The following is a 24835-nucleotide window of genomic DNA, read 5'->3' on the forward strand; positions in this document are numbered from 1 at the left end:
GGGTCCCGTCGGGGATGGCACACAGACTGGTGTGTTTTCTGGTGGGGTAGCAGAGAGGCCCCAGCTCCAGGCTCCTGGGTTCAAAGCCCGGCTCTGCCGCTGGCTTGCTGTGTGACTTTAGACTTTCTGTTCCGGTTTCCTCACGTGTACAAATGGAATGGTAGTAGTAACTTCCCCTTGGTTGTTGGGAAGATTAGCGCCCTCACCCCTTAAGACCCCTTTGTGGCGCGTTCCTGCCGGGCCATCATCGTCTTTGGCCATCGCTACACCCGGAAGACCTTGTTCACTGTCCGCCCCCTACTGGGCCGGGGCTCCGGGAGAACCCTGATGGCACCCGCCTGCTCAAGCTGGACCCCAGCGCCCCGCCAGGGCCTGCACTCAGCCCCTCAGTCTCTAGAAGTCGATTGATATAGGGCGTGACTGGGAGGCCACGGTGTCTGGGACTGAGACAGTTTCGAGAAGTTCTCCTCGGAGGGATAGAGGGGGGCGGCTCGGATCGTAAGCCTCTCCTGCCTGGCTCCATTCTAGGTCCCACATACAGGAGGCCCAAAAGTAGTTGGGAAGGACTTTCCCACTGGTGGCCAAAGGGACAGAGAAATGTCTTATGGTAAAGGCAGTTAGACATCTCTAGACCTCAGAGACCGGCCGGCCCCTGGGAAGTCACAGCACCCTATTCTTTTGTGCCCTTCCTGGCCTCGGAGGGCCTTGGGCTTGATCACGTGGTGGAGGACAGCTATGGGCCCTGCTTGCATCCACTGTGCGCCAAGGATGGGCCAGAAGAGCCTGGACAGGACCGACTGATCCGACCCTCTTGCTGTACAGACAAGGATACAGGGGCTGGACAGTGCCAGGGTGACCTGGCCGGCAGGTGGCTGAGGCAGGACTCCTAACTCTGAGGCTCTTTCCCCTGCTCACAAACAAACAGAAAGCAAACCTGCTTTCTGTCTGATTCCCACATTTGATTCCCGTCACCCTGGATTACTGTGAAAGTAACTCCCCGGTCCAGTGCTCCAAGTGAGGTCCCAAAAGGATCGATCACGTACGGTGCAAGACGTTCACAATGCCAGGTTAAAGAAATGTGCACTTGGCTCTTCCAGACTGTCCACTCCACTGCGTCTGTGCCTCTTCTCCAAGACCAGTCGCTGCCTCCCCCGACCCCCCCCCCCCCACCCCGGACGCTACTCCTTCAGGAAGCCTGCCGCTATGAGTGCCACCAGCTCCTGGCTCGGGGACCCTGCCTTAGCACCCAGTGGAAGAAGCACCTCTGGTGGCTCACCCAAGGCCACACGGCTGGCATTTTTGGTTGCCATCTTGTTTCTGCACGCGCACTGGCGGGCAGGGCTGTCTCCCTCCTCCCTCTGGATCTTTCCTGGGACCACCCCAGTTGTTTCTGGAGATGGAGAGGGCCCAGGGCTGTGAGAGAAGGGCTTCCGGGGACAAGAGGACTGTCCTCAGTGTAAAAATAGGTCCCTTGAGCCCTCCCAGCTTCCACCTCCCCATCTATAATTTGGTTTACTAAGCACCGTGAGGGCTCACTGCAGGTCTGACTCTCCTCCTTGGGGTAAGGGCAGGCCCCGGAGGTGCTGAGAATACCCTTGCCACACGCCCAGCCAGGTGGACGGACGCAGGGACAGGGCTGAAGATTCAGCTGTGTCTGTGTGCAGGGAGGGAGGGGAGAGGGGCGGGAGGGGACCCAGCTGAGCCGGGACACGGGCAGCCGGCGGTCAGCAGGAGCCAGGCCAAGACCCAGCCTGCCCTTGGCTGTGAACGGAGAGCTACTCCCAGGACAAGTCAGTGTGCATCCCTGGCCCGGTGTCAGACCCGAGGCTGGGGCAGGGCTCGGACATTCTCCCACTCACAGCCTGGTGGGAGCTGCTGTGGCAAATGTGGACAGCACCGTCTAAGAGCCTGCTGCTCAAGGTGGGGTTCTCCCGGAACTTTCCGCAAATGTAAAACAGGGGTGACCACCCTGACCTCTGGAGGCTGCAAGGGGATGAGGTTGTGAGCACTCGGTGGATGCTACAAAGCAGGAAGAGTGGCCCTGGCAGGGGACAGGGCGGCATGGCTGGTCAGGGTCAGCTCCCGGAGCAGGCTGTGGAGAGCGGGATTTTCAAGCAGAATGTGTGTGTGTGTGTGTGTGTGTGTGTGTGTGTGTGTGTGTACACAGAGGACTATTGAAGATGAAGGGTGGCCAGGAAGGCCTCATTGCGAGAGGCGACATTTGAGCCAAGAGCCAAGTACCAACCATGTGTCTGCCTTGGAGAACATTCCAGGTGCAGAGGCCTGAGGTGGGAGTGCGCCTGGGAAGTCATCTGGCCCGTGTGGCTGGAAGGGAGGGAGGCAGGGAGGCTACCGCAATCACCTGGGACAGCTCAGCAGCCCCTGCAGAGTTGGGGAGGGACAGCCAAGGCCCCAGGGGGTGTGGCAGGGCGGGCACCCGGGTCTCAGGGGCCCACCTCTCCCACCTCTCCAGGTGGGGCAGCTGGCGGCTCACCCCTACCTGCAGACAAGCTGGCCTCCCATCCAGGGCCTGAAAGGGAGGTGGGAGGGGCAGGGGTGAGGAGAAAGCCCTCCACAAAACAATGGCCTTGAGCCAGGACAACAGAGATGCTTGTTCTCCTTTATTTATGATAGTTGTTGGGAGAAATAAAGCCAGCACCCTCCCCTTCCACCTTTCCCTTCCGTCCCACCTCTTCTCTGGGCACAGGCTTTCCTCTGACACACAGAGATCAAATAACTTTTCACTCAAAGGGAAAGATATTATCTCCCCTTACAATTCAGCACCAACACGAGCACACCGACATCCCCAGATTAAAAGGCAATTAGGCAGCTTTGTTTTTGCAGGGGCAGAAGGTGTGCTTGGCACCCTCCTTGGGAACTGGATGCCACCGTGGGGAGGGCCAGCGGCTCCGGTGACTCCCCGTGGAGAAGGCTGCTGGCCTCGGCTGGGTCCTACCCCTGGCCCGGCCCCCAGCCCCTCACGGGCCCCCCCGGGGGAGCACCACTGTAGCTTTTCTCTGCACACCCTTGCCCTTGGAGAGTGAACGCTGTGTTTGTGATCCACCGGCCACCCCCAATATGATGGCTTTCGAGCCCATTTCACACGGCCGGGACCTGCCCCCATCAGCGTTTCCAGTCTTTTGGCCTCGGCTCCTTCACTTGGTTGGCTGTGCTGGTAAGCGCACGTGGGGGTTAAGGCCCACACGGCCCCTTCAGAGCATCTGTGTCCCAGCTCATCGAAACCTTGGAGTCGGTGGTGTTAACCCCGCTTTCATGCTCAGGTGGTCAACATTCAGAGGGGTGGAAACTGACGGTCAGAGACGCCGACTAGGATGTCCAAGGCACAAAGCTAGGATGTGGCAGGCAACCCCAGTCCACCCCTGCCCTTCAACTCCTCCCCGTGGGGCTGGCTGAGGAAGGGGAGGGTTTTAAAACCCATCGTTCACCTTCCAGTAGTTTCCGTGTGCGGAGGACAGCCACCCTTGCCAGCTGGGGTGGTCAGGGAAAGTCCGTCCGTCCTTAAGTGGCCCTTGAAGGACGGGGAGGTTTTCATCAGAGACAGGTGTATAGGTCACCATGCTCAGCTCGTCGTAAAGCTCCCTGGGCAACTGGGGTCCCGTTCATCCCACCAGCCTGAGCTTCACCCAGCCCTCGCCCTCCCCCATGCCAGGCTCTCTCCTCCAGGATATTTTAGGCTCTGCCTTGCCTCTGGGCCTTTGCACAAGCTGTTGCGTCTGCTGGGGCACCTTCCTCTCCTGTACCCACCGTTCTCCTTTTCTAGCTAAGCGTCACCCTCTGCTCTCTTTTGCTGCCCCTCCCCCACTCGGCCTCCACCCTTTTGCCAAGGAGACCCTTTTGCCAAACTTTCCACCCCATCTCCCATGCTAGTGACCACCCAGGCGCCCCGCTCCGCAAAGGCTTTCTAACTCAGGGAAGGACGCCTCCCCGCCTTCTGCCACCTTGAGCATCCACATGAAGGCAGCTCTCAGACCCAGCCACACCCAGCCAGTCTTTGCTACGTCAGGATGCCGAAACCTCCCCTCCTTCCGGGTCCTTCTCCGGGGTCACCTCTCCCAGATGAACTCTACCGGCTCTGGCTTTCCTAGTTCCCTCGCCTTTATCTCTCAAGTGTTACCGAGTGTATACTCGGAGTCAAGCACCGGGCCAGCTTCCCTTGGGTGGAGGTGACAGCCATGGGGGAGGTGGGAGGATGGATAGAGGGATGAGAAAGGATAAGGCATTTTCTTTTTCTCTAGAGGCTCCGTCTAGCAGGGAACCCAGGCGTGCAAACAAATAATTCTCGAGTTAAGTGCTATGTTTCGTTTGTTTTTTGAAGTATGAACCAAAAGCGATGGGAGTCCAAGAGGAAAAGCGATTCTGAGGGGGATGCAGGGATCGGAGGAGAGGGAGGTTTTTAGCTGGGTCTTGCAGGGTAAGCAGGGGCCCCTCGGAGAGAGAAGAGGGAGCAGGAACAGGACAGCGTCTTTTACAGCCTGAATGTCGCTGAGCATTGGCTCCTGGTGCAGAGGTGAATGGGGCGGGAGATGGGCGCTGGTTTAAAGAGGGCTCTGTAGGCGACAAGGGTCTGCACGTCACCCTGCAGCAACCGGGGGGCCGCCGACACTCTCTAAGCAGGGTGGTGACACAGAAGCAGGCACGTGGAATGTACAGTGAAAGGCATCGGCCACCAAAAGGCCACACGGTGTGATTCCATTTATAGGAAATGTCCAGAACAGGAAAATCCATAGGCGCAGAAGTAGATTAGTGGTTGCCAGGGGTTGGAAGAATGGATGGTGGGGGGCTGGATACCACCACTGCCCTGACGGACCCAGGCTGGCCACTAGGAGACCCTCGGCAAGGCTGCAGCACCCTCAAATGTAGAGGTCCCCGCTCAGCACAGCTGCTCCGAGCAATGACCTTCTGCAGGGTGCAGGCCACTGGAGAGATCCCGGGACCACCTCCCCATCTGGGGCAGGCTCCCCGTCTCTCTATGCTCAAGAGGTGTGGCTGGCACCTTTCGCCTGGGACCTGAGCGACAGACAGGTCACCTGACAAGCCACAGCACTTAATTTTGAAGACAGGCAGGTCCCCCGGTAATAGAGCAGGCAGGGAAGCGGCTTTGCCATAGACGGAGAAATTAGGGCAGAAAATAACACCGTGAAAACGGAACTGTCCAGAAATAGGAGAGAGGGAGCCTTACTCACATCCCAGTGTGTCAGGGCCTGTCTGAGCTCCTGGGAGCCCAGGGACAACCAGTTTCTCTGCTGGGCTCTGAGCTCTTTTATGTGCCACGTACTTGGTGGGGCCCACTCTGCACCAGGGATAGAGGGAGACCCCTGGGGAGCAAGGTGCTCTGACAGAGTCCTTTGTGTGTGGTCCTGAGCGACTATAACGGGGCTGTGAGGGAGCACTCACCCCCGAGGTTGGGAAGCAAAGGACCCCATTCTCAAAGCCCTGTCACCTGGAAGGTCTGGGGACTCGGGTTCCCTGGACATCGGCATTGGGGGAGGGGGGAGACGGATCAGCCATCACAAGTGGGTTGAAATTTCTGATGCTTGTACAGTGGTGTGTGTGTGTGTGTGTGTGTGTGTGTGTGGTCCTTGGTTGAAGATTTTGACACTCGGATGGGGTGAGGAAGAGGCCTGGAGGCAGGGGTGGCTGAGGCTTGAAACTATAGGAAAACCTGCAGGCTTTCACGTCTCCAGGTTTTCCTTCTGGTCACAGGGCGGGCAGAGGGCAGGACCAGCCCCCCTCCCACCCCCCACCCCGGTCTGCACGGGGGCGAGTGCTTATGAATGGAAGCCGGAGGAAGCCCAAAGCAGCCTGGGAAAGGAAGGTGATGCCCTCCCGACTCCCTGGTGGGCAGTAGCTTTATTCTTACTCTGGGCTTGGGGGCGAGGGCAGGGCAGAGAGGAGAAGGCGAGGCGGAGCAGGTGTGAGGGGGAGGGCCTCAATGATTTTTCCCAGCATCCCCTAGGCCACTTCTCTCACTACAAACCTCAGTCTCAAGCCACTTGGTTGTCATGGAAACAGGCGGAATAGAACAGATGGTCTCCACTAGCCAAATTCCAATTAAACAGGGCAGAGATGGATGGAGAAAGGGGGTGTATGCGACTAGGCCACAGAGGGCTCTGCCCCCCAACCCAGCCTGCCCGCCCTGGGCTCCCCGAGGATGCACAGGAAGCCCCCGATCCCTTCCGGCAGACCAGGGACTGGGGTCAGAAGGACGTTCTGGGAGGTGGGTGGAGAAAGCTGGCCGGAGGAGAGTCCCCACTCAGTCCCCTCTAGCCTCACCCCTTGGCAACGGTTGAGGGAATGCCACCTTGGAGAGGGGCACTACCGGGGTGGGGGGGGGTGGGGACACACATTTAAATCTACAGAAACGCTGGAACAGAGATGCACGCACACATGTACACCCAAACATCCACGTGCAACGAAATGGTGCTGCACACGTATACGTGCGCATGTCCGTGCACACGCACACGCACAGAAACTCATGAGGGCACGCGCAGGAAGGTTACGCAAAGCCATTAATCAGAGACACGCTTAGAATAGTACAAAGAAAATGCTCTGGGAAATAAAGTAAGCGATTTATTTCAATTTATTTAATAAGCATGTATTAAGAAAGTAGGAATTGCAAACACACACACACACACACACACACACGTGCATGCACGACATGGTCCCAGGCCCAAGGACACAGGAAATATTAACCACTGACGTGATCAATGTACTATGGCAAGAATGCTCGAAAGTGCCATGACGATACTGGGGGGGAAATGATGAATTGGGGGCAGGGGATTCCTGCCAGGCCACGAAGCAAGGTCCGCCAAGCAGAGGGACAGCAAGAGCAAAGGCCTGGTGGGGTGAAAGGTGAGAAACAGCGAGCAGAGGGCACCAGCTCAGCGTGAGCGGGGTCTGGACGCCACACACGGACACACCTGCCAGCACGCACCTGCCTGCGGAAGCACGCAGCCACGCCCGACTTCATGCACGCAGCCACAGCGCCCTCCGGTCCCCCCAGGGCTCGATGCCCAGGAGATACTTAGCAAGTGTGAACGGCATGAGAAAAGATGCTTTTGTGTGCCGCAAACAACAGGAGGTGGGTATGGGGGGTGTCAGGAAGGAGAAAGGGAAGCGTCGGAAGTTTGCACATCTTGGCCACGGGGGTTACGCAAAGAGCCAACAACACGGAGAGGTGCGCAGAAGAAGGAAACCTCATCGTCGCCTACTAGGGGCTGAGAAGGAGGGAAGCCAGCCAGCTCCCATCGGTTTACTGTACGTTTACGGAGCATCTACTGTGTACAAGGCACCGAGCTCAGGCCTGCAGAGATCTTAAGGCTGAGCCCTCTCCTTCAAAGGGCTCAGTGTCTGGGGCGAGGGGAGGAGAGAAAGTACGAGACCATGCAGGAGGTTCTGGCCACAGTGAGACCCTAGACCAGTGGTTCTCACCTGGGGTGCCTCTGCCTCCCAGGGGACGTTTAGCAATGTCTAAAGGCATTTTTTAAGTGTCACGCAGTGGAGGGTGAGGGAGGACCCTGCTGGCTTCTACTGGGTAGAGACCGAACATCCTACAGTGCACAGGAGAGTCCCACATAAAAAGGAATTATCTGGCCCCAAACGTCCAGAGAGTGCTGGCTGGGGCTGAGAAACCCCGACGTGGACCATGGGGTCTGTACTTAAGTCACTAGCACTGGGGAGCTTGAGAGAGCTTCAGACAGAGCAGGCTGTGACACATCACACTTCTTGCTGTGACAGGGGTGTGCGGGCTCCCCAGGAATGGGGAGAGGCCCCCAGGATGTCTCAGAGGGCGGTGGTTGTGGGCGGGGGAGGGGCTGCTTCAGCCACTCCCACTCAGACTCCAGGTCTCAGCCTCAAGGTCGCTGCTCCAGGGCCCAGATTAGGGCCCCACCCCCACCCCATGTCCCCTTCAGAGCCCCGTGCCTAGTTTACTCACTCGGGAAATTCTCTGCACCGCTCTGTGCATCTCTGTGCCCAGAGAACAGGAATGACACCTGTTTGGAGCGCCGGACCTCCCTACCAGCTCCCCGCAAAGGATTGAAACAGGTGGGAGAGGTTCCTCTTTCCCGCCTCCCCATCCCCTGACCACACGCCTTATAAAAACAGGTCTCAAGGAACTGTTCTGGCACCCATCGGGTGGGATAGCACCAAGGATCCGGATGGAGGAAGAGGCCTGGAAACCCACACGGGCCAACAGCAAGTTTTCTAGCAGTTGGAGATGAAAATGTCGCCCCAAAGCCCGAGCTCAAGGACGCGTGGCCCCCTCTCCTCCTCACCCTGAACCTCCAATCCTGTTTCCACTTGGGGAGTCACCTGGCCTTCAAGTGCCCCCTGAGGCACATTAGCCTTTCAATAAAGCCTTTAACCTCTGTTTGAGCTGCTGAAAGTACTTTTTCTTGACACAAGGGACCTGGCACCTATAGATAAACATCTGTTGACTAACTGACCTCAGCTAAAGAATTGGGGAAGCATTACCCACAGGGTCACCCCAGGACCTTACCTGGCCAGCGGCAAGGTCAGCCAAGTGAGTCAACAGAGGCCAGGGGCCCTGCTAAGGAGACGCCTTCTGGGGTGGTCGTGGGGCCCGCCCTCCCAGCAGGAAATATCTAGGGGCATCCAAAGAGCCTGTGGGGGGAGGCTGGCTAAAACAGGCCACTAATCTCTCTTGAAGATTAAATACCACACTGGCTCCAGGGACCAGAAACCAGCTGGGGGGGAGGGGACAGGGGGGAGGTGGCCGCCCGGGGCAGGGGCGGAGGTGGGGGCTTCTTTTCCAGAGGCCTGGGCAGAGCCTAGAAGGTGGGGGTGGGGGAGCTGAAATTGGGGGAAAAACACCAATGATTAACCAGAGCTACTAATTATTAACCAGCTAGACTCTTGGACTTGAGCGCCCCATTTCTGGCTTCACCCCTTCACCGGTGTTGAATCCCAAGCATCCCTAGATCTCCCTGCCCCTCCTCCTCTTGTGGAGACTATCTCCAGGCCTGGCCTTGCATTTTATCTTGCGGTGCCCTTCCCAGAGGTGGCGGCTGCTATTGAATATCCACCCCTATTCCCAGCCCTGGGAGGGTGTCGGGAGAGACTAGGATGACAAGTGATTGCAACTATTATTTGGGGCAGGTCCCATGCTTAGTCTGGATGACCTGAAGGCAGCGGTCCTTGGGATCCATCCCCTCTTGGCTTCCAACCCCCACCCTCACCCTCTGGAGGGTAGCTCAGCCCCTTATCTCTCCCTGCTCAGCCTCAGGGTTTGGCAGGGGGGGGAGGCAGGAGGAGTAGGGAAAAGGAGGGAGGGGAGCTCCCAAATGTGTTGCTAGGGAGGGGTCTGGTGACAGGGAGGGTGGCAGGGATCGGGAAGCCTCGGGGACGTGGGAGAAGGGGTTCCAAGCTGAGCCTCCTGGGCTTTGGGCAGGGGCACTGGAGCTGAGAAGGGCAGAGGCATGCTGGGGTTCAGGAGGGAGGCTGCTTGCTGGGTTGCCTTCAGGACAGAGGGAAGCCCAGATTCTCCAGGGGCGAGAGCCTCATCTAGCAACTGGCCACAGGAAGCCATGGTTAATTCAGTCTCAACTGAGAAACAAAGTGGGTCACAAGGGTCTGCCTATGGGTTATGTAGTGCCTGGATGGTACCGATGAACTGCCTGCAGGGTGGTGGACCACATCACAGCCTCCGTATCACAGTGTCAGACAGCGGGGTGGGGTGCCTCACCCGGCCGCATGCCCCAGCTCGCCCTTAGCGCCGCGACATGCCACGGAGCCGCTGCCCCATGTCGTGAGGCACTAATGGGCGACAGGAGAGGCAGCCAGGAGATCACCCCATGTGGGCGTCCCTGTGGTGCACTGCCTCCCACGGTGACCACACCCATTCCGACCGGCCCCCACCCGTCCCCATCAGGGCACAGGCTGCTGGGAGAATTAGGGGCTGCTCCTGCTGTCTCTGGGGCGAAGCGACAGTGACGGCGGGCGGCCCCTCCCCACTGCCCTCTCCGCTGTCCTCCCTACGCCCTGAATCTGTGCAATATGCTCCCTTTCTCAGGCCCTTCTCTCCCCATCACCAACTTAATTCCTTAATTCCCGCTGGAGATAAGCGGATCTTTCACTGCAATTTATTGTTAATCCAAAGGAAAACAGGGTTCGGAAGGGGTGAGGTGGAGGTGGGGAGGCGTGAAGGCAGCCGACCCACTGTGCCAACTCCCGGATCCTAGGGTGGTTGTAGTGGCTGGGGAATCCTAGGCCAAAGTCCTCGGGCAGGTCAGCCCGTATTTGGGGCATCACACCGGCCACCGGGGATCGAGAGAGCCTGGTTCCATGGAGCGCACCTAAGATGGGAAAGCGTGTCAGACCTGGTCAAAAGCACTCGTGGGAGAGAAAACTGAGAGCTGGAGACCCTCTTTAATGCCTGGAGTATATCACGTGCAAGATCAGACGTGCTCCACACGATTCCAAGTGGGCAGAAGCAGGATTAATGGGTGGGAGCTTCAGGCATGCAGACTTCAGCTCCGTGCGAGGAAGAATCTGGGGCAGTGAGAGCTGTAGGGGCATCCATGTCGGGTGGTGAGTTCCCCATCGTTGGAGGTATTCATGCTGAAGCTGGATGTTCAACCAGCTGGTGGGGATGCAGTTGAGGGGTTTTAAGAAGGATCATTCGACTCTCCTTCCAATGCCGGGTTTCTCCTGACTTACCCAGTCTATCCTCCACAGGGAAGGGAGTTATCTTCCCCTGCAGGGAAGGGAGGTACCCTCAGCTGATAGCTGGGAGGCTCTTTTTGGACCCGAGGATGGGAGGGGAGGGGAACGCATAGGCTCAGAAATTTCACCCGCCTGCAAGGGGGTAGGAGATCGCACTCCTGTTCCTAGCCCCTTCACAGCCCAGCAGGGAAGGCTTAGGAGGAGTGATAGGTTTACTTGGGCCGACCCTACAAGGCCCCAGCTCCTTCTCTCCATCTCCCAGCCAGGCCACTGTCCTGTGGCCACTAAGAGAGGGCACCCTCAGCTGTCACCTGCTGTGTGTCAGGTCAGAGGGCAGGTGCCGTCCCCTGTTAGGCCAAGTTGAGGAGTGACAGGAACCCAGCCGAGGGACCCCTGCGGTGTGCTGGGCCAGGCTGCCCCTCCCCTCGATGGAGGCTCCCCGGGCCAGCAGCAGCTAACAATAACCGAGTGGTGTGCAGGCTCGCTCTGGAGCAGGCACTGTGTTCGTCACACCACATGCATTATTTACCTTTTCTAAACCTCTCATCATCACATCCCTGCTTTCCAGGGAAGGGAACTCAAGTTTAGAGGAGACGGGACCCAGATACGCGTGAGGGCGCACGTAAGTGGTAAGAGAGGGGGACCACGTGGTTCCAATGCAGCCGGTGGGTTCAATTTGCTGGGGAGGAAACAGTCAAACCAGTTGTTTGCGATCCTATAGACAAAACAATTATCCAAGATTGACCTTCTGCATTCTCTAACTGGCGGCTGGGGGGCAGTGCAGACCCTGCCTCTGACGGTTATGGTCTTTGATTGCCTGCCTCTTCCCCCCACTTCCTGCCCCTGCCCCCCAGTATCCAGGCTCTGCCCATTCCCCTCCCCCAGCCGGGGGAGAGCCCCCTGCCTCCGTGGGGGAGAAGATGGCAATCAGAGTCTAATAGGGAGCGCACACACACACACACACACACACACACACACACACACACCATAAACCTCTCTCATACACACACAGAGGACATAAAAACACTTGTAAAGAAACACATAAAGCAGCACAAATTATCATTACAGCTCGAGCTGTATACACAAGTGCCGAGGGGGTAGGAGTGATGGAGTGAGAAGGTGGGAGAGGAGAATCGAGCAGGATGTTTCTGAGTCGGGGGGGGGGGGGGGCAGGGGGCGCTGGTCCCCAGAAAAGTGCCCTGGTGGCTCTGTCTGCCCCTCCTCCAGGCTCTCTGGGAGGAAGGGGGAGCCACAGAGACCCTTCCCGATTATCGCTGCCACAGTGCCAAGAGGTGGGTCCTACGGATGTTGCGGCCTCCCTCCCCCATTGCCACCCCCTTGGTAGGGGCAGGGAGGCCCATCATCTGACTCTGGGGAGGTGACTCAGGTTGGGAAGGGTGCCGGGCGGGCTGGGGCAGGCACGGGGAGCAGGGGGCTGTTGCCTAAGTTCCCCAAAGGCCCATCCATCAGCCGAATGGAGATAATCAGAGTGCTCAGCCGGCCCAGGACACTGATTACTCTCCGGGCACCATAAACACAGGGAATAAATCTGGGAAGGGGCTGGGTAGGAGGGCGGCTCGGTAGCAGGGCTGGCCACCCTGCCTGGGAAGGGGGAGGCAGCCCATCCATCATTCTGAGAGATGTAGCTATCTAGGCCAATGAGATGGAGGACAGTTCGGGGGGCGGGGGAGGTGGGCAATCATAATAAAATAATCCGGTGCAGTGTGGCTGCTGTGCTCTGATCTTATATACACTCAGGAGGAGGCTGTCCCTGCCCCTGCTTCAATTTTTACCCAGTAGCCACCGCAGGAAGCTTCTGCCACTGACACCAAACTCTCGGAGGACATCTGGCCCACAGGGTAGAGAAGAGGGGCACGGAGGTGGTGTGGCTCGAGAGTGCGGCTAGGCATCCGCGGGCCCAGGGCAACGCGGGTCCCTTGGTGCCGACAAAGGGCGCTCCTTAGGTTTGGATGGGGGCCAGGTGGGTCCGGAGCCCTCCATCCTACTATTCCTTCCAAGCACTTCCTGGGCGCCGGGCAGATTCCGGGCCCAGGAACCAATCGCATAGCGCTGGCCTGTGTCTGGGCCACAGAGGCCTCGCCGTAATTCAAGCTAACGGAGCATGGATAATCTAGAACAGCAGAGGGTCTAGGAGGAATTTCTCTTTGGCGTCGAAACCTATCAGATGACTGTTTTGCAGCCCAGTTACCCTCCTAATTAAGCAAGTTTGTGAGGCCTGAGTCCACGTGGTGATGTGCGGGGTCAGGGTGTGCCGAGCGGAGCATCGGCCCGGGGTCACCCTCCAGAGGACAATCTGCACGTGAGCGATCTGGAGGTCGCTTAGTCCTCAGCCACAACGTCCAGAGAGCGTTTTGATTTTTCTGCTCCCACGACCCTCTTCCCTGGGATAGTTCTCTAAGCCGGCTCCGTGGCTGCCAGGCCTCTGTCCTCAGCTCCCTGCTCTGAACCTGCCTGGGGCAGAGGAAGCACCGGCCCTTTCATCCCAGGGGATCAAAGCAGCCAGCACAAGTGAACACCCTAAATCCTCCCCACCTCCCCAGGTAGGGGCCCCTCCCTTGCCATCTTTTGGGATCGCTGGGTGAGGGCCTGCGAGACCAGAACCTTCCAGAAGCTTTGGATAGGCACTGGCATAGGATCAGCTTGCTGAGCTGCGGACCCACCCAGGACCAGGGGCTTGCCTGGAAACACCCGCTGCGGATGGTTCCAGGCGGCTTCTTTGGGAGAAGCTGTTACACCTGGCCCTAGTCTCCTCAGTGAAGCATGGGAGGAGCCCCCCCTCCCCCGCAGGTGGCATCAGTGATACCCAGAAGCTCAGGGGCTGAAACAGTGATGACATTGAGACATTTCTTTCTAGCAGAGCCACATTCACACTCCCAAGAGAAAACAGGGACTGCAGTGGAATCTACCGGCAGTGCAATGGTTGTTACTTCCAGCACCTGTAAGGTATCCAAGGACACAGTAATGACCACCGAGACTCTGATGATGGGCACTAATAACCTCACCCGCTCCAGGGCCGCGCCAGGTTATTCCTGTGCCATCAAAGGGAGCAGGGGGCGCCGAGCGATATACGAGGGTGGTGGGCATCCCGGACGCAGGGTCTTGTGTCAGTCCAGGGGTGGTAAGCCGTCTTTCTCCGTCACCCATCCACCCAGGAGAGAGGCAGCTTAGCTAAGCGGTATGATCATGGACACTGGGCCCGACTTCCTGGATCTGAATCCCGGCTCTGCCACCTAGGAGCTGTGGGACCACGGGCGGGTGGCCTAACCTTTGCCTGGGCCTCATCTTTCCACGTGTGAAAAAAGGGAGAAGAGAAGGACCCTCTACATGAGTGGTAATGAAGATTAAGTCAGTGATTACACGTGGGGTGTTTATAACAGTGTCGGGCACCCAAGAAGTCTCAATATAAAGTTTGTTATCAGCACCATCGTCATCAGCTGCCCAAACAACCAACCATGTATCCACCTGGCCCACGATGTGGCCAAGCCTGTACTAGGCCCCGGGGACACCGAGATCCATCAGCAGTGGATTTGTCCTTTTGGAGCTCTTGGTCTTGGGGAGAAGAAAAACCCCAGGCTCAAATAACTACACAGCAAGATGCAGAGTGGTTAATGCCATAGGGGGGCATGGAGGAGGCGCCAGGGGGCTTTGAGATGGGAGAGGTTATCCCCAGCTGGGAGAGGGGGTGGGTCACGAGGTTCATGACAGAAGTGGCTCTTGATCTCAGTATTTAGATATGGGAAGGAAGGGAGAACTTTAGGTGGTGGGGGGGGAATGGGGGGTGCTGGCATGTGCAAAGGCACTGAGGTGGGAAAACGTGGGACATGGATAGGGGGGTGTGTGGCTGGGTGGGCCTGGTGTGCAGGTGAGGGCAGTGAGAGAGGAGCTAGGGAGGGGGTAGCCATCGGATGCTTCTGGGCCTGTGAGCATCTTTCTCACGTGCACTTTAGGTGTATCCATCCAAGAAGCAGTGTGAGCAGACGGGAGCCAGAGAGCCAGGAGGCAGGGGCTGTGGCAACAGTCCCTCGAACAAGGGCGCTACTAACAGCCCCTCCCGAGGTGGGGCCCATATCAAGTGGTGGCAAGGCTGGCTTGGCTCTGAGGCACCTTCTCTAACTTTCTTTGTCCTAGCAGCTGGCAGCATTTGCCCACAAGATACCAGGACTGAGGGAGGGCGTGCTGGGGGCGCTGCTCGGGCCCCAGGCACCAGAGCGCATGGAGGCAGCCTCACCGATCCCCCTTGGGGCCTGCACTCCAGACCGGCTCGAGACTAGGGCCCTACAGGGGAGCCCCAGGAGCTAGTATAGGTCTCTAGTCCCCTTTTCTCCAGAGCGAGGCGGACTCGCGTCTGCCCAAACAGATCGGCCCTCCCAGCTCCGCTGACTCATTTGGCGGGCAAACCAGCTCATGCGCCAAAGCGTGGGCTGGCCTGTGTGACCCTCCATGGAAGCGTACCAAGTGAGCTCGTGTGCGCTAAGAACAAGTTATTTGCGCCTGTCGCTTACTTTTCCTCCACAAGACGGAGGTACCAGGAAGGGGCGAGCTTTCCTTTGCTCTGGTCTTGTTTTTTATGGTGATGACCACTGAGCCCCGGTGGTATTCTGGTGACCAGCAGGTATATGCGGAGGAGCGTAGGAAAAGAGAGATCAAGATAAAGCGGAGAGGGGAAGGTTGAGGCAGAGAGGAGCAGGGCTGTCGACAGGCACTCGACTCTGCTGAGCAAGAAATAATCCAGGCTCTGGTGGGGAGAACCCCATGACGGCACCCAAGCCTCCGTCACAGCAACTGTGGACAAGTTACCCCACCTCAGGGAGCGGTGTGAGACCGGTGAGACCCTGTCCTGGCTGTCAGGTGACAAGAGTGCATCTTCAGGGAGGAAAAATGTTTCCACCGTGGGGTCCCCAGGCCTCTACCCCCACGGGGCAGGAGGATGGGCCAGGATTCTCAAGCCAGGGTGGCCGTGAGGAAGCCAAACTCATCTCTACTGCTGGGATGTGACTCTCAGACCTACGGGTGAGCGTGGGGAGCCGTCCCCTGACCCCAAGGCCCCCCTCCGCAGGATGGTGTTTTGCTAAGCTTCTCAGCCAGCTCGTGCCAGACAAGGCGGGCTCCTATGAACAGCCCTGGAGGGAGCGTGTGCTTCTCCCCTTCAGGCAGGGGACGGAACTGGGGATTCGAGTGGGCAGGAGGGAACCTGTGTTTCCAGCTTTGGGGAGCACACATTCCAGGACAGGGAACGGGGAGGCAAAGAACTCCATTTAAGCCCACAGATCGAACTCCAACTCCCAATGGGACCTTCGCATGCCCATGGCCACTGGCCTGCTTTGCTTCCTGGGCCACGCCTGCAGCTGTGTCCCAGTGGAGCTACCAGCCAGTGGAACTAATGTCCTCTAATGAGATCCGGGCCAGAGTGGCCGGGCGGGTTTTATTGTCTGTGGCTTGGTAATGAGACTCCTCATAAACTGGGAATGACATTGGGGTCTGTGCAGGCCAGAGCGGGGCGGGGAGTGGCCCAGGAGAGGCAGTCCGCTCTGCCTGCCAAATCTCACCCCTTCCCCTCTCTGTGGCTCTGTCCGTCCGCGTGCTCTCGGAGCACCACTGTCTGCCCCAGTGCCTGCCTGTGCCCTGGGGCTCTGTGCTCACACCTCAGGGCCCTGCCCATGTCTCAGGCTAGATCTCCAGGGGGTGATGCTCTAGCTTCCAGAGGGACACTGTTCTCCCTGGCTTCCCTAGCTGTTCTTGCTGGGCGTGCCGACTTGGGCTCCACGGTCAGCTCCCTCCGGCTGGGCCACCCTCCAACCTATGTCCTCCCCGTTTCCCTCCATTCCCCAGGGAGCTCTGGCTTGTTGTAGGGGGAGAATGGTGGTGGCTGGTGCAGTGAATGACCGTCTCACCGGACACGTTCTGTGGTGGCCCGGCTCAGCCTCTTCTGTATCTGTCCATCTCAGCCTGTGTCAGTCATCTCCCTCATCTACTGGATCTGAAGTCACAAGTTCTGGCACCTGATTTGGCCTCCCTGGCCTGAGATGGTCAGCAAATTACTAAGCCTGACTCACTTTCCCCATCTGTAAAATGGAAGGGCCAGGAATACCATTCTCACGGGGCTACTGGGAGGATCGGCTGGAGCCACGAGCCATCAAGAGCGCCACAGACATTTTTATTATTGGTGGCAAAGGATTCCATCTGCAACCGGAGAAACTGGAAGAGGGCTTCCTGCCAGTGAGAAGGGGGTGACGCCAGGAGGGATGCTCTATCTGGCTGTACCGTCTTGCCAGATGAGTGGGCTGCTGGAGAGAGGGTCGTGCTGCCCACCCTTCCCCCAAACGTGGAATTTTGAAGGAAGGCAGGGGCTGAGCCCCAGGCCCTCCCTGCCGGCCCCGGCTTCTACCACAGCCAGTACTCCAGATGTAGCCAGGGAGTGAGGAGGGTGCCGGGGAGAGCCCCTGGTGACACGCTGCAGAGCAAAGACCACACAGCACCTGCTGCTTGTGAGTACATGACCACCGGGGTCGGGCGCGCAGGTGCCTGGAGCCCACCAGGCCACCTGAGCCCCCAGGGGCTGCTGCAGCCCCTGCCCTCATTTCCAGGCGGGGCTCAATGAGCAGCTCCCGGTTGGCGACAAGGGAAGAGAGGTCAGCACTGGGCAGGCAGCTGAGTGGCTCTTTCTCAAGGGAGTACAAAGTGGCCACTGCCCAGCGGGCAGCTGAGAGGGCGCCGGGACCACTCAGAGGACGGGCGTGGAGAATAGGAGTAGCTGCCACTTTACTGCATGTTTATCACAGGCCGGGCGACGAGCTAAGCACTTTTCATACTTTATTGTCCATCTACACTTCGCAACCTCCTCTGGAATCTGTATTAACAGAAACCCATTTTACAGATGGGAAAAACTGAGGCCTACAAAGTAACTTAACCAAGCCCACTCAGCCAGCAAGTAGGAGAGCTGGGATTCAAACCCAGTCCACCTGGCTGCACTCTGCTGTCTCACTATGCTGGGTGGCCACGATGGGGTCCTTCCTAGGCTGCAGGGAGAGGAACCAAGCCGTCTGCCGCTCTCTCTCAGAACTAGGGCCCGAGACCGCTGTTGCCTTGCCCTAGAAGACTGTGAAAGGCACAGATCCCATGAGCCCGGGGCGGGGGGGAGGTGGGGGGGGTGGAATACATACCATTGCTCCCCTCCCCCATTCAAGGATAAACCTTGGGATTATCCACTGCCCTAAAGTAAAGAGTCTGTCATCTGCCACCAGGAAGACTTCCTCTGTGTCCTTGTCGGGTCTCTCCTATTGCACTGTGTTCATCTGTCCTTTGGGAGCGGGTCAGGGTTCAGGTGCTAGGCTTGATGTGTTTTCTTCCCACCTCTTCCCTCTCCCCACCTCCCAGATCAGCACAATCCAGAGTTTCAAGGGTTAACTGGACTAAGGGGTGTTATCTCCAACTCAGGGCATTCCCTCTGCAAAGTGATCCCTGCTCAGATCTTAAGTTACCTCCTGCCCCCGCCAGCACATCTGCTGCTGGCTCGGCAGACCTGGTCTCTATGGAGAGGGGCGGGCATCGTGGGGGAGAAACACCTGCCAGCCGGTCTTGGGCACGGGGTCCTGGGTTCCCAGGACAGGCAAAGTTCTTCCCTGCCTCTCGCCCCTCATTCCCTCTAAGGGGGCTCTCCCATTCTGCTGCGCGGAGCCCAGGGTGGTTCCAGGCACATGTATGTTGCCGACCTGAGTACGCCTGTGGCTGGTTCCACGGGGCTATTTTCGTGGAGGACCCAAAGACCCAAACCCACATTCCTGCCCCTTTTAAAATGCCCAGAGTAGGCCACCTTTCTCCTCAGATGATCCCCTTTCCCCCAAGTGTTCACGCAGAAAGTAAAGATGCCAATCAGTAGCTGCAAACCTATCTCCCGGGGCCCCTCCCAGCCTTCTAGGGATCTCGAGAAGCCGCGGGGCAAGCCGGGCCCCAGTCAACACCAGGATCCAGATACCATGTGCCAGGGAGACAAGACAGGAAAGCCTCCTTCCTCACCAGGTGAGCATGCAGAGGCCCAGTGTAACGCCAAGGGCAAGAACAGAAAAAGAAACCAGTGTAAAGGCTTCCCGCTCTCAAAGGACCCAGCAGCCCACCTGGGAAGTCCTAGGTCCCTTCCCAAAATCACCTCTCTGACCCTGTGACATCAACACAGGTCTTATCAAGGCTCAGAGCCACTCACAAAATCCTAGTGGGAAAGACAGAAGAGATCAGTTACATGTGAATATACACCTGATATACCGTTATAGCCCTAGTCCCATGCCGACCCACAGCCACCAGGGCCCAAGACCTCCTTGCCCTCGTGCCCGTGGGTCTGCCCGTGCACAGGGGATTGCAGGTCACCGACGCAAGCACACAAAGCCTGGCACGAGTGTGTGCCAATCCACACGGATGGTGAGACGATATGCAGGCTGTCAGAAATGTCACCGCCGGAGCGCCACAGCTGGCCGGTGTCCAGTCTAGTCCGGCACGCGGGCTAACGGTCAGAGTCAAAACAACAACAACGGCGACGACGGTAAAACAGGCGAATACACAGGTACCCCGTCGGTCTGTCTCTCCCCCAGGTGGGAGCCATTCAAGTCACCAGGTTAACCAGGAAAAGATACAATCAGGAAAATCGAAGGTATGTTCACACCTCCCTCGGGTGTTTTCTGTTTGTGCCGAACAATGAACGTTAGTCAGCTGCTAAACAATGGCAGTATCGTAAGACGCAGCAACGGGGGCAGACCCTCTGCCCGTGCCCCCGCCCCGCGCCACCCCCTGCCCCCCCAAGCCTGGCCCACTTGCTCGCTTGCTGAGCCATCGGCACCAGGGTTCTGCTGGCTGGTATGACCGTCCTGGCAGCATTCAACGGGGTCCTGGGTCAGGAAGTGGCTAATGAGTAGGTGGGTTCATTGTGCAAAGCTGAGTGGCTGAGACGGGAACTGGTATCATCATCTTGGCCGGCATCGGGCAACAAGGGACCACCCGTCCCCCTGAGCCACAGATATTCAGGCTCAGAGATGCCTTACGGGCTGCTCAGCCAGGGCTGCGGGGCCCAGGCTCTGCAAGATCTTCTCCTCCCCTCCAGCTCGGACTGTCAGGCCTTGAATCTGATTCTGAGACACTCTCTACAGCGCAGCCTCCAAAGCGGGCACTGAGATTGCTGTTCGCACACGCTGTAATCCCCAGGCCGGCAGAATTGGTTTTGCCATAATGTCCTGCCCAGCAAGCCTGAGCACATCACTGTCTGTGAGAAATGGGGAGAGAGGAAAATAGCCCAGCAGCTCCGACACTCGGAGTTTTGAAGGAAACCACCTTCTGCAGGCTCTGTACAGACTGCAGAGAAGGGATGTGCCGCGGGCCCGACAGGTCTTCCGAGGGTGTGCACGACACCTGGGGTGTGTGTTCTCTTTCCAGACAAAAGGTTTGGGGAAGCCAATTAGGGAGGGTGTGGTGTAGGTGGGACACCGGCTCGGTGCACCTGCTTCTAAGGCAGGTTCTCTGCCTCCTTTCCAGGGCTCCTCCTGTCCCTCTTCGGGGGTGTAGTCCCTATGCTCCCCTGGCCATCTCCTCTGAGTTGACCTGTAGGAACCACAGACTGTTATCTCTGAAGCTTGAGGGCTTTACCACCCAGCCTGGTAAAGGCTGTGCTGTTGAAAACATACTTCTGTGTTTACACGCCAATAGCCAGATTGAGCGTCTTTATTTTATTTTTTTTAGTCAGGGGGCCATCGCACACACTGGGGGCTGCCCCCACCTGCTTCGCCCCAGAGAGAGGACCTCTCTTTGCCCTCCATGCTCCCTGACACAGCCCAGGAGAACCCAGAAAAGAGCATCCGGCTGGCAAGTCTCCCGAGAGGAGCAACAGAAAGCACTCAGGAGGGAGCTGGCGAGTGGTGGAAAGTGGGGTGTGGGCAGGCAACTTCTGAGCCCCCCAGCCTCCATCCAGTGTCAGAGGGGCACAACCACACCCGCCCACCTCCCTTTGCAGGGGCACAGGGCACACAGGCGGGTGTGCGAGGGAGCTTGGCCAGCGGGGGGATGAATTCTGGCTGCCCCTGATGCCACCCCGGCCATAACAATGACAGTCGACCGAGGAGGGCTTAAGTGCCTGAGTGGTAGTTCTCTGTCTGCCTCCCACCCCTCAATCTGCAGTTTTGGGGAGAGGGGAGTGTCTACACTGAGCCAGGTGAGACTGCCATCTCCCTGACCCCACTTCCTGAGTGGGGTGGAGCAGGGCAGGCTTCCAGCCCCCCAGAGGAGTTAACCACTATGTACCTCAAAGCTGGGGGAAGAGAACAACGAAAGGAGTGGAAAAGGGGGTGAGTCCATTCTTTGCCCCCAAGCCTTTCCACTCTTTGTCCGATGGGAATGAGGTTAACCCCTGGTGTGCCAGACCAGCTAGAGCTCCCCAAAAGCTCTCCCTTCCCTAGCATCTGGGTGTGGACACTATGCGATTGAAGGGTTCCCAGAAGCTCACCGCACCCCCCCTTCCCGTGCTCAGAGAAGTCCTAGGGCCTAAGCTCTGGCTGGCTTCCCAGGAGGTCCGGTGTGAGAGAAAGACCTCTCACTCACCGCGACCACCCTGCGGTGGAAGGGGGGGGGGGGTCGACTCAGGCCCCTAGAAATGGATAATGCTGCTTGTGTGCCCTAGAACTCCCGCCCCCCACCTAGCAGGGCAGCACCCCACAGGCTGCAGGGGTGGGGGCACCGTGGTCCCGGCCTCCACAAAGTGCTTTTGCTACCATAGGCCATTCAGCCGGATCGGTGGAGCCCTGGCAGTGAGCTGGCGGCAGAAGGGGCATAGAATTGAATGAGGCCAGGTTCCTGCCTTCCAGGGGTACACACCCCAGCCCCGGACCTCGGCAGCCAGGCTCGCCCCGGGGTAACAAACTAGCCCGCGAGTCTGCGGCACCGCTGGCGTCTCCAACCGGCCGCTGCCAGCGGCGATCCAGATGTGATATTCTTGCCCTATGCGGAGCTCGTCTCTCCCTACTCCGACCCCTTATCCTAAGGCCAGACCACGTGCTCCAGCCAACCCCCTCCCTCCCCCACAAAATCCCCCATCTAGCCCGGGCGGGAGGTCCTCTCAGGTTTCCTCCCGGAGGGCTGGAGGCCCCCCCACCCCCACCCCGACCCCCGCTGGTGTCACCAGCTACCGTGGGAGCCTAGCAGCTTCCCCAGGGACACAAAGGGTTAAACCCAGGCGAGGGGACTCGGTCGGATTTGCCTCCTAAACGCATTTTCCAGTTCATTCCCCAGCACAATACGCCGGGGCCGGTCCCAGCCTCCGCCCCCACCCCACCCGTCAGATGGGCCACCGCGGGCCACCCCAGGGTCGGGCATCGGGTTAACCCCTCGGCCGCCGGCCGCCTCGAGGAAGGACACGCGGGGCAGCCTCGGGAAAGTGGGTCATGCAGCCACCTGGCTGGCACCGAGCCCGCGGCGCTTCCTCCGGGGAGAGCCCCCAAAGCCGGCGCGGAGTTCCGAGGCGAAGTCCGGCTCGCGCAAGGCGGGGAGGTTGCGAGCCCGCGCGGCCCGGGCCTCACCCACCGGGATAGGAACCGCAGGTGAGCGAGAAGCTGTCTCTGACGCAGGAGCCGGCTCTCCGCGCCCGCGTGTGGCTGCGTGGGGCGGGAGGGGGCCCGAGCGCGCGGAGCCGTCTGGCGAAGGGGCCGGCGACAGAGACGAAGCCCCCCTGCCATCCTCCAAACCCGCAGCCCACCAGCTCCGAGACTGACGCCCTCCCCCTGGGGCTGTTGTCTCATACCCCGAGACGGCGATTACGGCGATTATTTTGCATTTATGTAACATGCAGTGTTTCCAAACTGCTTCCCGAGCTGAGAGCTGGTTATTAAATAAATAGAACGCGATTACATATTATTATTTTTGTGAAAAACAGAGCGGAGAAAGTGCTTTCTTGCTACACAGAGACGTGCATCCGACTGCCTCCCTGCAGGGCAGGCTGTGAGGCTTCTCATCCTCTCTTTCTCCGCCGTGCCACCCGCACCCCCCTTACCTAAGCCGTGACCCAACTTTTCTGCCTCCTTCTGCTGCCTGTAACCCAGACGTGCCCGCCATCCAGCTCCCAGCCTCGGGAAGGCATTGGATGGTGGCGGGGAAGGGGGTGGGGGGAGAGTGGAAGGCAGAGGAGGAACGCGCTTACCTGGGAGGAAGAATGCGGTCAAGCCGAGAGCGAGTCCCCACCAGCGTCCAGCGGCGCCCGCAAGCCCCATCCGAGCCATCGGGGTCCGGGGGTCCGGCGGTCCGGCGAGAGGCGCCGCGAGGAGAGCGCTCCCCGCGCTCCAGAAACCAGCCCGGAAGACGAAGGCCGATCGCTGCCGGCCGCCGGGCGCTCCGAGGATCCAGGTCAGCCGCAGCCGTCGGCCGGGGCGGGGTGGGCTGGGTGGGATCCGCGCGGCCGCAATCCGGGCCCCGGGCCGCCGGCGGCTCAGAGGCTCGGTGGATGCCCGCCGCAAGTTGCACGAGTCATGCCCCCTTCTCCTCCTCCGCTCTCCTCCCCGTGCCGGTCCCCGCCCTCTTCTTCCACGCAGAGCCGGGCTGGGGAGAGGGACCCACCCCCGGCGCGCCCGGCTGCCCGGCTGCGCGGCGCGGGCTCCCGGCCCCCGGCGCGCTCACACCCTCCCGCTCGGCTCCAACTTGCAGGCGTCCATGGCCGGCCGTCCTCCGAGGGCGGCGGGACGAGCCCAGGCGGCGGGCGGGCGGCGCGGTGGGCTCGGGGCCCAGGCGGCGGGCGGGCGGGCGCGCGGCTCGGCTGCTCGGGCGGTGCGGCTCCGCGCGCGGAGGGCGAGCCGGGTGCGCCGCGCGTCCCCCCCCCTCCCCGCGCCGCCGCCGCTCGCGCTGCCGGGTCCCGGCCGATCCGCAACAATGTGGAGCTGCCCGGGCGCCGAGTCGCGCCGCGCTCGCCGCTCTCGCTCTTTCTCTCACTCGCCGAGCTCCAGCCTCTCAGCCGCTCTGCCCGTGATGTCAGACCGAGGGGGAGGGGTTAGCGTTAACTCCCTCCTGGCTCCGACGCGCGGCCCGCGCCCGCCCGGCCCCGGCCCGGCCGCGCGCACCTTCCGGCCCCCGGCGGAGGCGGGTCCCGGGCGAGGGCCGTGGGGTCGGCCGCGGCCCACTGGCTCGGGAGGTGCCCCTTCGGTCGCCTTCCCGCCCGGGCGAGGGCCGGAGGGCTAGCCGCCCTCCTCCTCGCTGACAAAGGGAGGCAGTGACCCCTAGCGGCCGGCGTGGGGGGGAGAAGCCGCTCGGTGGGGGTGGAGTTAAGATGGGGCGGGGGTGGGGGCTGTGGAGGAGCGAGCGTGCAGTATGGAGCCTACTGGATCTGGCGAAGTCCAGCTGAAAGGGCTTCTGCAGGCCCTCTACGCCAGCCTTGGCCCCATTTTACAGATGCGGAAACAAAGGCCCAGAGGAAGGGAAGGCGACTCGCCCAGAGGCACGAGCTTGGACTAGAACCCGAGAGCCAGAGCTCCCCCCACCTCTCCTCTGCATCTCCTGACCGCTGAAGGGAGAGGCAGCTCTGCGGGGACGACCGGAAGCTGCCAGAGAAGTCGGTGGTGGGCATCCGTGGGTGAGATGGGGCCACCGAGGTTTCTGGCCTTTTCTAATCTCCGCCGCTTTTCAGGGGTCTCCTCTCCCGAGACTGAAGCCCCCTCCTCTTCTGAAGTCAGCGGGAAACCGAGCTCTGCTTCCTTTGCCAGAACCTTGGTTTTGAGTGATTTGCAGAAATCCCGCGAAAGTGACCCATCCAGTCAGTGTCCGCGGCAGGGCAGGGACTCGCCAGTCCATCCCGTTCACCACCCACCGCACTGGGGTGTGTCTGGCTTCCTGCCAAGGGGGCTGGACCTTCAGGGCCCTTGGCAGCCAGAAGCCTGCCCTCTGTGCCTTCTCTGTGGACGTCCTACCCTCGTCCTCCACCCTGGGAGTAGGCAGACAGACAGACAGACAGACGGTTTCCCACCAGAAGTTCTCCCCAGATGTTTGACCAGATAATGCTCCCTTTGCCCATTGCTGCCATTTGCCCAGCGGGTAGGGGCCAGAGGAAGCGCCAGTTTCTGATAACGTGTACATACCAGTTCCTGGGTGCAGGAGGGAC

The 24835-nt window shown here is 59.6% G+C and overlaps 1 protein-coding gene and 2 long non-coding RNA genes across 6 annotated transcripts in view; 2 read left to right on the forward strand and 1 right to left on the reverse strand.

The window, feature by feature from the left end:
- NECTIN1 (nectin cell adhesion molecule 1) overlaps nt 1-23484 on the reverse strand; it is a 74799-nt gene extending 51315 nt beyond the window's left edge. For both annotated transcript variants that reach the window (XR_007156410.1, XM_047878708.1), the window contains exon 1: nt 22892-23484. Coding sequence is in view for 1 of the 2 variants with exons in the window: in XM_047878708.1 (XP_047734664.1) it covers nt 22892-22970 (79 nt within the window). In the remaining variant the exon portion in view is untranslated. The remainder of the gene's footprint in view (nt 1-22891) is intronic.
- LOC125176835 (uncharacterized) lies at nt 5961-8392 on the forward strand. Its single transcript, XR_007156411.1, has 2 exons — nt 5961-6238; nt 8128-8392. It is a non-coding gene; the product is annotated as an uncharacterized LOC125176835 (long non-coding RNA).
- Nucleotides 23485-24034: 550 nt separating the features above from the next.
- The window catches only part of LOC125146730 (uncharacterized), a 40007-nt gene continuing 39206 nt past the window's right edge, over nt 24035-24835 (forward strand). For all 3 annotated transcript variants that reach the window (XR_007144858.1, XR_007144859.1, XR_007144860.1), the window contains exon 1: nt 24035-24310. This is a non-coding gene — a long non-coding RNA (uncharacterized LOC125146730). The remainder of the gene's footprint in view (nt 24311-24835) is intronic.

The sequence above is a fragment of the Prionailurus viverrinus genome, chromosome D1 (assembly GCF_022837055.1).
Source record: "Prionailurus viverrinus isolate Anna chromosome D1, UM_Priviv_1.0, whole genome shotgun sequence".
Lineage (NCBI taxonomy): Eukaryota > Metazoa > Chordata > Mammalia > Carnivora > Felidae > Prionailurus > Prionailurus viverrinus.